General features: G+C 42.7%; 3 protein-coding genes across 6 annotated transcripts; 1 reads left to right on the forward strand and 2 right to left on the reverse strand.

The window, feature by feature from the left end:
• Nucleotides 1-869: 869 nt before the first annotated feature.
• On the reverse strand, nucleotides 870-4640 carry tcn2 (transcobalamin II). 3 transcript variants are annotated; one of them, XM_061671567.1, is made up of 10 exons: nucleotides 4542-4640; nucleotides 4311-4375; nucleotides 2927-3116; nucleotides 2657-2826; nucleotides 2353-2505; nucleotides 2046-2239; nucleotides 1565-1739; nucleotides 1295-1475; nucleotides 1105-1223; nucleotides 870-1019 (listed from the first exon to the last, which is right to left on the reverse strand). In XM_061671567.1, the coding sequence occupies exons 2-10, from the start codon at nucleotides 4363-4365 to the stop codon at nucleotides 958-960; spliced, it is 1299 nt and encodes a 432-aa protein (XP_061527551.1). In that variant the 5' UTR covers nucleotides 4366-4375; nucleotides 4542-4640; the 3' UTR covers nucleotides 870-957. The 3 variants fall into 3 exon arrangements, with proteins under 3 accessions (XP_061527551.1, XP_061527552.1, XP_061527554.1); XM_061671568.1 differs by lacking the exon at nucleotides 4542-4640 and adding an exon at nucleotides 4458-4527; XM_061671570.1 differs by lacking the exon at nucleotides 2927-3116 and having other exon boundaries at nucleotides 4458-4544.
• A 267-nt stretch (nucleotides 4641-4907) lies between these two features.
• Nucleotides 4908-8395, forward strand: ccdc117 (coiled-coil domain containing 117). Of its 2 annotated transcripts, none has more exons than XM_061671571.1 (5): nucleotides 4908-5650; nucleotides 5740-5790; nucleotides 5869-6135; nucleotides 7375-7515; nucleotides 7620-8395. In XM_061671571.1, exons 1-5 carry the CDS (start codon nucleotides 5508-5510, stop codon nucleotides 7843-7845), a joined length of 828 nt encoding a protein of 275 aa, XP_061527555.1. In that variant the 5' UTR covers nucleotides 4908-5507; the 3' UTR covers nucleotides 7846-8395. The 2 variants fall into 2 exon arrangements, with proteins under 2 accessions (XP_061527555.1, XP_061527556.1); XM_061671572.1 differs by having other exon boundaries at nucleotides 5743-5790.
• Nucleotides 8396-9378: 983 nt separating this feature from the next.
• On the reverse strand, nucleotides 9379-11054 carry si:ch211-102c2.8 (uncharacterized). The gene is made up of 4 exons (XM_061673339.1): nucleotides 10944-11054; nucleotides 10256-10319; nucleotides 10032-10184; nucleotides 9379-9820 (listed from the first exon to the last, which is right to left on the reverse strand). Exons 1-4 carry the CDS (start codon nucleotides 11045-11047, stop codon nucleotides 9791-9793), a joined length of 351 nt encoding a protein of 116 aa, XP_061529323.1. The 5' UTR covers nucleotides 11048-11054; the 3' UTR covers nucleotides 9379-9790.
• Nucleotides 11055-12664: the final 1610 nt, after the last annotated feature.

A 12664-nucleotide genomic window follows, 5' to 3' on the forward strand; every position in this document is an offset into this window, starting at 1 on the left:
CGGAAGTGATCGCGTACTTCCGGCATGTAAGGTCGCAAAATAAACAAACACTTCTGGCATGTAAAATCGCAAAACAAACAAAAAAGCAAAAGCCAGCTTGAGACCAACATTTGGAAAAAAATGTTGATCCCAGTTCTTCGATTTTTTTACTACCCTTTCAGCTTGTTCGTTGTCATTTTTGTCCACGTACAGACACAGTATGTAGTTTTCAAGCTTGTTTTTTTTGTGTCTTTTATTGCAGTTTTTAGCCAACATCAGTTCTTGTCATTAGTATCAAATTGTAGTTTGTTTGCAGCGTGTGCAGGTTGTAAAATCTCAAGAATGGTTCCCGAAATATTCGCAGTACAGTGCTGGTTCCCTGGTTGAAAACAATGAACGAAAATATTTGTGTTGAGTCTAAAATGAAACCCACTTCATCCAAACAGTATGCTCAAATCCAGTAAAATTGTATACAAATTTAGTTTTCATGAGTTTCAATTCGGAAAAGGGGACCACGTTACATAAATGGTATTCTGTTGAAACGGTATATCTGAAGTTTGATTCCTAAAATCCGAAAAAAATATCCATAGTTTTCGTAAATTTGCATTAACAGTTTATATGTTTATTCAAAAAATAATAATAATAATAATAATTTAAAAGAAATTTAAAAAACGACAAATAACCACAATAGAACCCAGAGGGTTAGAGTTTCAGGGACCCAGGAACAATGTATGAAGAGTTTTCCAGGATTTATATTTAAAAAACCATAGTGTATTGCTCCAAATGCTTAAAGGCAAATTTATACAAGCATTTGCAATATGTTAATCATTTTTAATTTAGTCAAGTCTATTGAGGTCTTTTGACAATGTGTCAGTCATAAAATACTGAGGAACCATTCAAATATTTATTCACATGATTTTAATGGCAGAGGAGAAAAAAATTAAAATTGATCACTGTTGAATAACACCATTGGCACCATTAGTAGCTTGTGTTTTTGACCGTGATCTTTTGATTCACATCCAGTTTGAAATCGCTGATACCTGAAAACACAAAACAAAACATGAAGCCTTTTCTTTACCCAAGTATTTAATATTATGCATGAATATGTACAGCATGTGTTTTTACCTTCAGTGAGCCCAGTGCCATCAGAGGAGAGGTGCCAATATCTGCGATCGCTCTGTCTGGCCCGCTCTCCATTCACCACACTTAAGAATGGTCCCCACAGGCTTGACTCCTTCTCAAACCTGTCTCGAGTCATTTTAACATTATTTCGAGAATGCATACCGTGAAACCGCACACAGAATAAGAGACTCACGTGAAGCCAACATTTTTTTCTTTAAGGAGTTTGAGGGCCTCCAGCAGAGAGCTTCCCTTGGGCACATCCAGTGAATACACAGTGGATGTCCCACTGGATGTCACCACCTCCACCGTCACGGTCACTTTGAACTTACTGGGCAAAACGACCACAGGGTCGGTGGGCTCAACAACCAGCGTGTCTGGATATAGACATGCACAAAAGGTGACCATGCAGACAGCTTAAAAAAAAACCAAAAACAACATTGATAAAGAATAACTCTGCACATACTGTCTTCATTGTGGCAGTCCTTGCTTTGGACTGTCAAGTAGGATTTCTGCTGCAGAGCTGGCAGGACCTGAGAGATGGCCATGGGGTTGTGGTATTTGTTGCCTCTAGCATCTCTCCTCATGGCCTCCATTGAAGTGGCACACTCCCACACCGGGCTGCCCATTGCCAGTAAAGCCTGACCACAACATTCAAGATTTATTCAGGCTTTGGATGATGAGCAAATAGAACAGCAGCACCTCCAAGGTTGAATACAATTGTTAAATGACTAGTTTAAAATAAATAAAAATATAATTGCTACAGATTTTAGCTAAAATCATGGAGGTTGACGCACATGATTTGATTTCACAGGCCACATGTGAATGTAGTGGGCCAGATAAGACTCCCGGGTCTTGAGTTTGTGTGATAATCACTCCGTTGCCCGACTTCAGAGGGTCCAGTGTGTTTTAAAAAAAATAAATAAATAAATAAAAATGGCTCTTACTTGTACGGCGAGGCCAGTGCTGAACTCATTGCCAATATGACCGTCGGGCCGTTGCGATGCCAAGAGCTTCTCCTTGATTTTGCTCAGGGCCGCGTCAAGCTCGGCACCATTGTGAATATTGCAACCACTTTTCTTCACAGCGCAACCAGCATTCTTCACACACTGGAGGGCCATTGCAGCCATGGCATAGGTATCTATCAAACAGATGAAACTAAGGCTAGTGACATCTTTCTGTATGGACTGTATTTAACAAACATTTTCAATTATGCCTAATAACCATGACATCACATCTAAGAGGTTTACCCACCAATGCTCTCAATGTCTCCATATTTGAAGTGTTCATTTTCGACTGCCTTGATGAGTTTGTTGACGACGTGGTTGTTGACCCTGATGCCGTTCACACACAGAGCGAGCACACCCAGCGAGTACTGGTAGTAGTTGGTCAAAGGCCGTTGACTGACTGCGCGGAGGGGAGAAGAAAGAAACTGCCGTCTTAAGTCCTGCAGCCGAACCGAATTAAAGAACTACAATAATGAAGGGTTACTGCACAGACCGCATTCACCAGTTGAACAGCGTAACAAAACAAAGGAACGTAGTGAAGGTAAACGTACAGGTAAAGTATTCTTTCTCTTGTTCCATCTGCTTCTTGAGGTGCATCAGCAGCGTCTCACTCTTGTCACCAACAGTGAAGGAGATTGTGTTGAGGTCATAGCAAGACGACTTCAAGGCCAGCGCGTATAATGCCAAGCGGCCAGTCACGGGCTGGTTGCCAGAGAGGAAGCTGAAGAACACAGACCACGACATGGCAAGATTAGGAAGACATTTGGTTCCAGGGGTCATACTACACAGCGACTCAAAAACAGGCCATTCTGACAAATTACCTTTGAATGTCATTGTGTAAATGATTTGTAAGTCTATTTAAGTGTTCGCCCTCTTTTAAAAGATTGTGGAATTCTGACAGTCGTAATGCCAAGTGGACACTGGGATTAGGAAGTCCTTCCTGTTCCTCCAGAGAGCGCAGAAGATCTTTATTTAGTGAAACCAGCAGCTCATGGTTGGATCCAGAAGTATCTGGGTTCAAACGTATAGAAAAGGTCACAACGTTCATAAAAAGTAGTCCGGAAGCCGCAGCTTGCTGACATCAACATGAAGGCTCAAAGTGTGGCACAGTCACAACTGCTGCATCAGCAGTAACAAGATGAAACTAGGCATGTGGACTCGGTCTTTTATGGAATACAGTACAACTATAGGTTACTAAATCTTCAACATGTTCATTCGAACTACAAGCGATGGCTTGCAGTCTCCACTTTTGAAAAGGGCCGCACCACCACGACTACTTGAACGAGCACTGCATCAACAATTCTGTCCTTAAAGAATTTGGTTTTAATCGACACGGCATTAATTTTTAGTTTTATTTTTTTTTTAAATTAATTTAGGCTAACCGGTATTTCAGACAGCAGTGCAGTTCTCTATAAACCAAATTGTTAAACAGCTCTAAAACAATGTCAATCAGTATTAAACATTTATCAGAATATATGATACAGCTCTTGGATGGAACCCATTAGATTGTGCAAGTGATCATGTTGTGGCTGCTAAGTGTAGAACAATGATTTCCAACCATTGGTGTGCCACAGGACATTATCCAATTTCACTTAATTGGTATGACAATTAAGAGCTCTGCGTGCATCTTAAATTCTTGAAAGTAGATCAGCTTTGTATGAAAGCAAACAGGCCAAGATTTCACACTTGAGTTAGTACGAGCAAAAGTTTGGACACGCGTTCTAGAGTTACTGAAAGAGAGAGAACACATACAAAAATGTGAACAATAAATGTAGTTTCTGACTTTATTTGGTGGCGTGTCGTGAAATTTTGTAAATGAATGTAAAATACAGTATGTGCCTTGGCTCAAAGGTTGGGAAACACGAGGAAATTGCAAAATCTGTGAATATCCTGAACAGTGAGTCAGCTTGTTTTTATCCTTCCCGGACTTGACACACGTCTAGCAAATTGAGTCAAGTTTGGAGTGAATAAAAAAAAAGTAAATAAACTAATTGACTATGATGGATAAATCGAGTAATTGACATCCTAGTCAATTACTCGATTGAAGACAACATCAGTCAAAAGAAACTACTAATGTAGAGGAAAAAAAAAAGTTATTTAGATTCAAAACTTAAGGACATTCCAAAGTGACCAGCACAGTTTTTTGAAGTGTATAACTTTTACAGTTTTTGAAGTGTATAATTTTTTACTGTACACAACACTTACCACAAGGTAAACTGGAGGCCAACCCCAGCAGCCCGAAAAGAAAGACGAAATACATCTTGGATTACCTTCAAAAAGACAAAATAGAAAATAAACGAATACATATTTAACATCACATGACTGTCCTGAAGTCCATCCAGCGCTTCATACGTTCTGCTTAGCGGTACACGTGAATCCGAATGTTGTTGTCATCCAACGCTAGTAAACGTTTGCCAGTGCGGAGTGGTGCGTTACCTCGTCAGTGAGTCAGTCCAAGCGTGGCGAGACCGAACGAGGTGAGCTGAGCACTGCAGCGCTTTTAAGAGCGCCATGCTGTCACGTGACGTGTTATTGCGACGACGAACGCACAAAAAAAAAAACGAGGTCGGCGACCACCCGGAAGTGGGGACGAACTATCTCGTATGTAGTTCTGTATTGTCTCACGCGCTGTTGGTGCAGAAGTCCTAGCGATAACTGAGTGTCAACATTCCCGCTTCAACGTGTTAACGAACGACGTCGTTCTTTTGACTATCGTCTTAACCCGTTGTTGATTGTTAATTTAAAAAAAAAAAGGGGGGGGGGGGAAGCTGCTTCTTTGATAACTACAATTCCCATGGTTCTTTGCGCGTCTTCCAGAAACTTGGCGACTCTTCCGGCGTGTGTGGCTTTGCTAGCTTCATCCAACTATCAGTGCGTTTACTGCGCGTTGCGGGGACCAAACGTTGGACGCTGCTCGCAAGTGTGCTCGCGTTATTCGGTTAGTAAGGTTGAACGTGTCCGGTCTTTTATTTGGTTGTGTTAACGTGGCGGCGAACGGGACGGACGCGAGCTCGCAGAAGAAAAGAAAGTAACGTTGCGAACATGATGAAAGGGGTAGGGCACTCGGTGGCACCTGGTCGTTCGCCCGGGGTCTTATTTTAGCCACCACCAGCTTGCTATTTATCCGCATGATAATGCTGTCATTGTGGCTTATTCGTGGCGTGACTATTGCAGCAGATATCCGCAGTGGTATTGGTTTAATGCGCAGCTGAGTAGAATTCAAGAGTCGCTTCATTGTGGACAGATCAGACGTGTTTACCAACATCGAAGTTACATCAATTACCTTCAAGTGCTCCGTAGTGAGAAAAGAGCTCTGCCGATCAAAAGTGTCTTCAGTTATCTTTCCATGTTTCACCTCCAACGGTTTTTTTTAAAAATGCTAATTTCGCCGCGTGGATCATCATGCATCACTTGGCGCCCACAAGCAGCCAGCTGGGTTTCCTACCAAGCATGTACACGTTCTCGGGGCCCACAAGCCTGCCTGAATTAGATCTTGGGCCGCCAAGTACTTCTGGCCATCTACCAAGTGGGACGCTGTCAAACAAGTGAGGATTCATTTAGTTGTTCGCATACATTTGCCAAGCGTTTTCTACCGAAACGTGGTAATGAGTGCAATAAATGTCCTCTGCCACAGCAGTTGGGAGACACGATGCCTCAGGAAGCACAGGAGGAGAGTTGATGATGAGTATGTACAAGACGCTCTTGCTTAACATGCTTTGGGAGCTTGTTGGAATGATTGCGATACCCTTTTCTATTTTCTCAGAGGATGTCTTGCCAAAAGGAGGAGATTAACAGCGGAGACCGAGTTGGACATTCCACACACCACCAGCAGGAGTCTTGACTGGCCCCCTCCAAATAACAGTCCTCCCTTGTGTACACAACAAGTCAGCCATGCTCCTCCGCAGCCATGCCCAGCCCCTCACAATCTGATTCCACTGCAGTCTTCCTCTTCCCCGTCCCGACCTGAGACGGAGAACTCGTGCATGGAGATCGAGGCGGCTCAGAGGAGACTGCGGGAGATTGAAAACAGGTATGCGACATGGCAGGGAAACGCCGGACTTCAATTGCATTCAAATCTTCTTCGCTTTCAAGCGACAGAACACAGCAACTGTTCCCCGACCTCTCATTTCTTATAATTTAGAATCAATTATTAATAAATTGTTAATATGCTCCACTGCATGGTACCTACTCCGCTTCACTCAGCTCTATCGTCACTCGTCATCATTTTAGGCAAATTTCACGGGGCCTTCGGCGCATGAAAATTCATTTTGGTTGTTTCTGTTTCCAATTTGTAATATGCAAAAAAAGATATCGGGCTACAGATGTTTTTTTCTTTTTCTTTTAATATTCAGAATAATACTGGATGGAAAGCTCTCAGAGTGTGTATATCTGTATATATTTGATGAATAATTGACTGATCATTTTGGTCGCTATGATCGTGATGGAAAATGTTCTTCTCGTTTCAATCATCATCATTATAACATCTGAGGAAACATGGTTAGAAATGACAAAAATAACCGCTCATGCTAGCTAGCTGACCCTTTTCAGTGTTTTCTCTTTGGACGCTGCAGTATTTCTGTACACCCCGCATGTCTTCACTTTACCGCAGTGGTCCGTTTAGTGTCACTTCTTAAAAGAAACAAGACTCTCTCTCACTTTACAAGAAGTAAATACAAGAGAGACTCCTTCTGCTTCATTGTTGTGGTTTTTGTAGTTGCGCAATACTCTTTGAAACGTAAACGCGACCACACAAAACTGATGCTCGTCGAGCTGCCTGAGCTTATTTGAAAAAAAAAAAAAAAAATCTGCAAAATTGCGTGACTTCGGAGGCATATTAGTCCTGAAAATGTTGGTTGAATTCTAAATTGCATGAACTGAGGCGCTTTTGACTTTCGATATTGTACTGAGTAATATTACAGTGCAATACGGTGCAATTTGGGAATAAAGCTGTAAACATGAAAAAAAATGTGATAACAGACAAGTGCTGTGAATACTCACTGGATGCACTGTATAACAATTGGAGTGTTTTTCTTTTCCTCCTAGTTAGTAGTTGCAAGGTTGAGAAGTTAAAAGTATCACACGAGAACATCATTAAAGTCTTATGCACACCGCGCGTTTAGCACTATTCTTTGTGTACGTGCCGCCGCGGACGTTGGCGGCGCATGAGGTTTAGTCGCATAACAGCCAGCGGCAAATCTCCCGAGGTGGGCGCTGTGAAAACCAAATGCAGTGTTTAAGCGCCCTAAGACTGTGATCTATCATTGAATAGAATAACGCTGGAGGACGATGATGAGGATCTCGATGTCGAGCCAGCCCAAAGAAGGCCGGTGCTGGTCATCTCAGACAGTTTGAAGGAAGGCCTGCAGAGAGGCATTAGCGACATTCTCCCCCACACAGTAGCCCAATCTGTGTATGTTCTCCTCTGCTATCAGATTGTTGAATGGAATAGAAAATGAACACACCTTCGGTGGACATTTAAATTGGCCAATGACTCATGCTACTCCGTATTTTTAGGAGCCATTCCTGCATGGAGCTGGTGTTGTGGCGGCCACCGGAAGACCCCTTCTGTCGCCGACTCAAAGGCTCCTTACAGAAACAGAGGAAACAACAGACTGTTTTGCGACAGCCCCCCACTCCGTGTCCTTCGCCCACCCCGCACAGCGCACCTGCCGACACACGCTGTCCTCTCCCTAACTTTCCAGTCGCAGAAAGCTGCGGAGAGGAGGACATGGAAATGTAACGCGGCACGGATGTGTCTGGACATCTCGCGCTTGAGGCTAATTTGGTCACTTGAAAAATGTTGGCATCGCCCGCTGCTCTGGTTGCAATATGGTTTCATAATTATAAACCCACACAATTAGCAATATGATTTGTTGTGTTTGTGCTTCATCGCAACATTCACACAGCCTGCGTCAGTTTCGAGGAATTCAGCTTCATCTTACCGGTTCAAAGCCTGGCAAACATTACGCTGTTTGGAAGTGTTTTTGGTTAATTACCAATGGACAGCCTTTGATTTTTGTACACTTTTGCCACCATAAATAGCAACATAATTCCTCAGTGTTCATACATGCTAACGTGCGTGTCTTTGTACAGAAAGCTGTATTTGTTGTGATTGAAGGATGATATTTCTATATTGCTTAGCAAGTATGCTATAAGAGCTTTGAAGCATTTTGAAGTCCTGGAAATTCCCCTTGTAATGATTTGTGTTTTCCTATATATTTGCACCACATACCAATGAGATGTTCACATTTTGTTTTTTAAATAAAATTGTGCTTCATCCTGCTTCACAAGTGTTTGCAAAACCAATCATCCTTTCACACTTGACAGAAATTCTTGATTCTGGTATCAAACGAGTTCATAAAGTTGATGTAATGTTTATTATGGAAGTTGAATGCAAGTTACATACTGTATAGTGTCTTTGGACCATTTGGCCTTTACAATTTAACATTATGTAACAGTTATGAGCATACAAGGGATTTCCACAAAGGAAATCTTTGATGAGGTTTTTGTGTTAAATCTGCAAACCTCCTCAACCTTAAGCCATAAAACCTTGACACAGACAAACGTTCAAAAGATGACTAAACCTTGGCTTGTGTCATTTGTCACTGTGACCCACTTGCTATCTTACGTACAGATTACGGTGAATGATTCATGGTTGTATGGCGACGCAAAAATGTGTCGTTGAAACTAATTAACAAAGGTGGGAGGAAGTCACGTGTGCAAGTCTCAAGTCGTAACCTTAAAGACTCAAGCAAGTCCTAAGTCACTGTTGGGGGTGGGGGGGGGGGGGGGGGGGGGGGGAAATCAAGCTAGTTGAGTCATAGAATCTTGCTCCACTCGCAATATATATTGGAGTGCTAATAAAATGTTTCTTCAAAAAAAATTGCCCCATAAATCATAACACTAACAGTATTCACACCCTATAAAAGTTATTTGAACAACAACTGAGATTACGATTGATTTAATATAGTGCACTGAATTGTTTTAAAGTCGTATTTCAAACTTCGTCGGACGGAACTTTATTTCTGGACAAACTATTTCTGTGTACATTGTGATGACAGCCTCGTAACGCCAACAGTTCTTAGGAGAACACAATTAAGCATAAGCCAAAACTGTTTTCTGTGTTCAATCACATCATTTTTATTTTTAATTGTCTCAAACCAGTTTATGAAACTAGCTAAACGGTTAAATTAGCTCACCTGTCGTGAGTTTTGCAGTGACGGATGAAGTTTGACGTCGTCGTCGTCACGTCTTTGACGCGCAAGTTGCCAGTCATGCAGGTTGCGTCCTCTTTTTGCAGATTTCACCGACAACATAATCCTTATATCCAAATTGTATTATCTTTCGAGCTCCATCCACCGTTGCTCATGCAGGTGGCTACGTCACACTGTGTTGCCAGGTTGGCACGCACAAACTGTCTCAATTAAAATGCATATTTCCTACTCCAAACGAGATGACTTGTCAAGTCACGTCGTTCAAGTCAAAGTCAAGTCAAGTCTCTCGGCTACCAAGTCTAAAGTCAAGTCAAGTCTTTCTGAAGTGACTGGCAAGCAAGTCGCAAGTCATAAAACTGGCAACTCGAGTCGAGTCAAGTCCTTTGACTCGAGTCCCCTCCTCTCTGCTACCCAATTAACACTCTTAAGGCTGTAACTCTTAACTCGGCGTTGGCCTGATGGTGGAGAGAATCACGCTTTCTCGCTCTCTTGATAGCTGAGCTGTGAAACAAACCAAAATCAGCATCATCGTCTTATTCCGCCGAGGGGTTGCCACGTTAGGACGACTATGACATTTTAGCTCGAAGATAGCATTTCACAGCATTCCTACGCAACTTGTTACATGATCATATATCATCATATTGAAGCAGATACGCTAGATTCGAGTTTATTATTCCAACCACACAGGAAGAAGAATCAAGAATGTACCCACTGTAGGAAGGCTAGGTCCTGTTGCCATCCATTTCTGGTTCTCCACACGGAGTTGCTTGACTCTGCTCTGCAAGTAATGCACGAGTTTCAACGAGGCCACGTCGGAGGGGCTCCGCGGGGCGGCGGCGTAAACGTAGGTCAAGCGGTCACGATGCTGATGGGAGCAAAATGAAATACGCTTGTTTGCGTTCACGCATGTCATTTCCGCAAGCAGAGGAATGGTACCTTTGCGCTCAGCTTTCTCTGACCCTCTGACCTCAGCGCTTCCTCTTCATTTGTTGATGTCTTTCTGAAAAAGGAGCAAATGACATCACAATCACAAAAGTGAGCGCTTGCCATTGCTGAGCAGTGTGTGTGTGTGCGTGTGACTCTGGCCTGCATACTGCTTACGTTACACCGACAGACAATATTTGATTGTAAAATATCAGTGTGAGTGGAGGTGAGATCATGCTGGTTAGAATCAGTATTAGTAGTAAACTATACTACAACAGGCTTATACACCATTTACCTGCCTCTTATTAACTTTGTTCTGCACCTGTGGGATGGCACAAATCTCTTAAGTACTATAAGCAATACAATAAAAAAAGACATTTTTCATCAGCGAGAAAGCAATTCACCACACATTGCATGTGTATGATATCGTAAACCACAGGTGCATTGCAATACATTTGCACTATCGTAGCAAAGTTCTTTTATTTCTGTCATTCAGTTGAAAATGAAATTCATATTTATCCAGAAACACACAGGAAATATATACTTTTCACAAGGCCAATTTCTACATTAAATGTGATTGTTTCTTATGAAAAATTTCAAATTTCTTGAATTTGGACCTTTTGTTAGCGAGACTCATCGAAATTATAAGCAAATCAAAATCTGTAAATTCAAACAGTGTTTTCCCCGTTCAGCGGGTCACCTTTCCAGTTCAGCTGTCAACTCCTCCTCAAACTTGCAGGCCAGACGAGCGGTGGTCTGTTCCTTCCACTGAGTCATGTTTCTCTGGACTTGCCTCAGCTCCATGTCTTTGGCCTCCAGCTGCTTGCGAAGAGACGCCTCCAGTCCTCCGCCGCTTGTACGACACCATTTCAGACTACCGAGCTCCTCAATGTGCTCCTGGGCCAATGCAACTGGACATTAGAATCAATTTCTTAAAAAATAAAAATGTAAACAAAACGCGTAAGCGTTATACTTGAATGAGACGTTCCTTCAGACAATCCAAAGCTTGGTTTTGCTCCGTCCTCAACTGTTGCCGCTGAATTCTCAACTCTCGCTCCTGGAAGCAAACCTTAGTTGTCACGAAACCGGGCTGCACCTGGATATTCACTCAACCAAACTTTACCTTGTCTTTGTGCAGCTGCTCACTTGCTTGCCTTTGAGAGACCGACTCCTGATGCAAACGGCCAATCAGATGTTTCAAGGGGCCTCTTTGAGCTTTCAGGTGTATAAGAGCCTCATCTATGGTAGGGCTGAAGCATTATTTTGTCAGCAATGTATCCGCTGAACGAGTGATTCTCAACTGGAGGGTCGCGGACAGGTAGTGTAAAAAAAATAAATAATAAAATTACAGGATGTCCTTTGTTTACTAGAGCAGCGGCATACGACATTTTGAGGTTAAGAACGGTGCACAAGGAACTAGTCGGTGCAGTGGCGAAAGAATACGCCGTCGTGCGGCACAAGAAGCCACACTCAGTTCCTCTCTCTTTTATTCATAAAAAAACATTTATTGCAATTATGACTGCACTACTGCGTTTAGCATATGTTAGTAATGTACTATGGCACATTCTGACTTGTATATAAATTTAGTTTAGTAGCGAGTTGCTGCCTGGACGCCGTAGTAAAACAGAGGATCCCCTGGAGAGTGTTACCTTTTCCTCCCACTGTTCATGTGTTTTCTAAGGCTATTTTTGAACAATACATTGTCTTTATTGTTCTTAACTTGTATAAAATGTGTTGGGCGCCCTTAGCGACAATAGACAAATGCAGGTGCCAGGGTGACAAAAGTTGAGAACAACCACACACACACACACAAAATAAATGGTAAGCCCCAGTGGAAACTTATACCTGGGCGAGAGCTGCACACTATTTTGTTGGCCTCCGTTCTGCTGCATCAAGAGGTGTAGAAACTCACACTCAGCCACCAGCTCCTGAGCCCAGACCCCGAGCTGCTGGTCCTGCTCAGCTCGGGCTTCATTGCGGCTGATCTGCTGCTCTTCGAGCCTCCTACGAATCTTCTCCGTTTCGCCATTGGCCCGCTGAACAGCCTGCTCGAGCTGTAGCGCAGTCTTCTCACGCTCCTACGGAAAGACGTTCGCTTTTCTGTTATATTTAGTCTCCAAGTCTGTTCAAAGGTCATTTTGGACCTGCAGCAGGCATGCGCACACATAGACCCCATGTGGTGCTCAAGTACATGGCTTTTTCCCCTGGACATAAAATGTGGGCTTTTGTGCTGCAGCCTGTTTTTTTTCCCCCTTCATTCATATATTTAAAACAAATGAATAAAAATGACCCTTTCTGTCACCAATTCCACGCAAAGTGTTTTTGTATTTGAGGGGCATTTATTTGAGTCCTTGGGAGATTTGTACATATGCTCCCACCTGAATTTATTTGGGGTTAATCAGAGGTACTTGAAATGGTGAC

Source organism: Phycodurus eques, chromosome 3 (assembly GCF_024500275.1).
Source record: "Phycodurus eques isolate BA_2022a chromosome 3, UOR_Pequ_1.1, whole genome shotgun sequence".
Taxonomy (NCBI): Eukaryota; Metazoa; Chordata; class Actinopteri; order Syngnathiformes; family Syngnathidae; genus Phycodurus; species Phycodurus eques.

Excerpts from the sequence above, each read along its gene's own strand:
- si:ch211-102c2.8 (XM_061673339.1), bottom strand. The coding sequence starts at position 11,047 with ATGGAGCTGAGGCAAGTCCAGAGAAACATGACTCAGTGGAAGGAACAG. Across the intron at positions 10,320-10,943 it reads TTGACAGCTGAACTGGAAAG|AAAGACATCAACAAATGAAG; the intron begins GTGACCCGCTGA and ends CTCCTTTTTCAG. Across the intron at positions 10,185-10,255 it reads AGAGAAAGCTGAGCGCAAAG|CATCGTGACCGCTTGACCTA; the intron begins GTACCATTCCTC and ends TGCTCCCATCAG.
- tcn2 (XM_061671567.1), bottom strand. The coding sequence starts at position 4,365 with ATGTATTTCGTCTTTCTTTTCGGGCTGCTGGGGTTGGCCTCCAGTTTA. Across the intron at positions 2,240-2,352 it reads TGGAGACATTGAGAGCATTG|ATACCTATGCCATGGCTGCA; the intron begins GTGGGTAAACCT and ends TCTGTTTGATAG. Across the intron at positions 1,740-2,045 it reads GCACTGGCCTCGCCGTACAA|GCTTTACTGGCAATGGGCAG; the intron begins GTAAGAGCCATT and ends TGTTGTGGTCAG.
- ccdc117 (XM_061671571.1), top strand. The coding sequence starts at position 5,508 with ATGCATCACTTGGCGCCCACAAGCAGCCAGCTGGGTTTCCTACCAAGC. Across the intron at positions 5,791-5,868 it reads AGGAGGAGAGTTGATGATGA|AGGATGTCTTGCCAAAAGGA; the intron begins GTATGTACAAGA and ends CTATTTTCTCAG. Across the intron at positions 7,516-7,619 it reads CACACAGTAGCCCAATCTGT|GAGCCATTCCTGCATGGAGC; the intron begins GTATGTTCTCCT and ends CCGTATTTTTAG.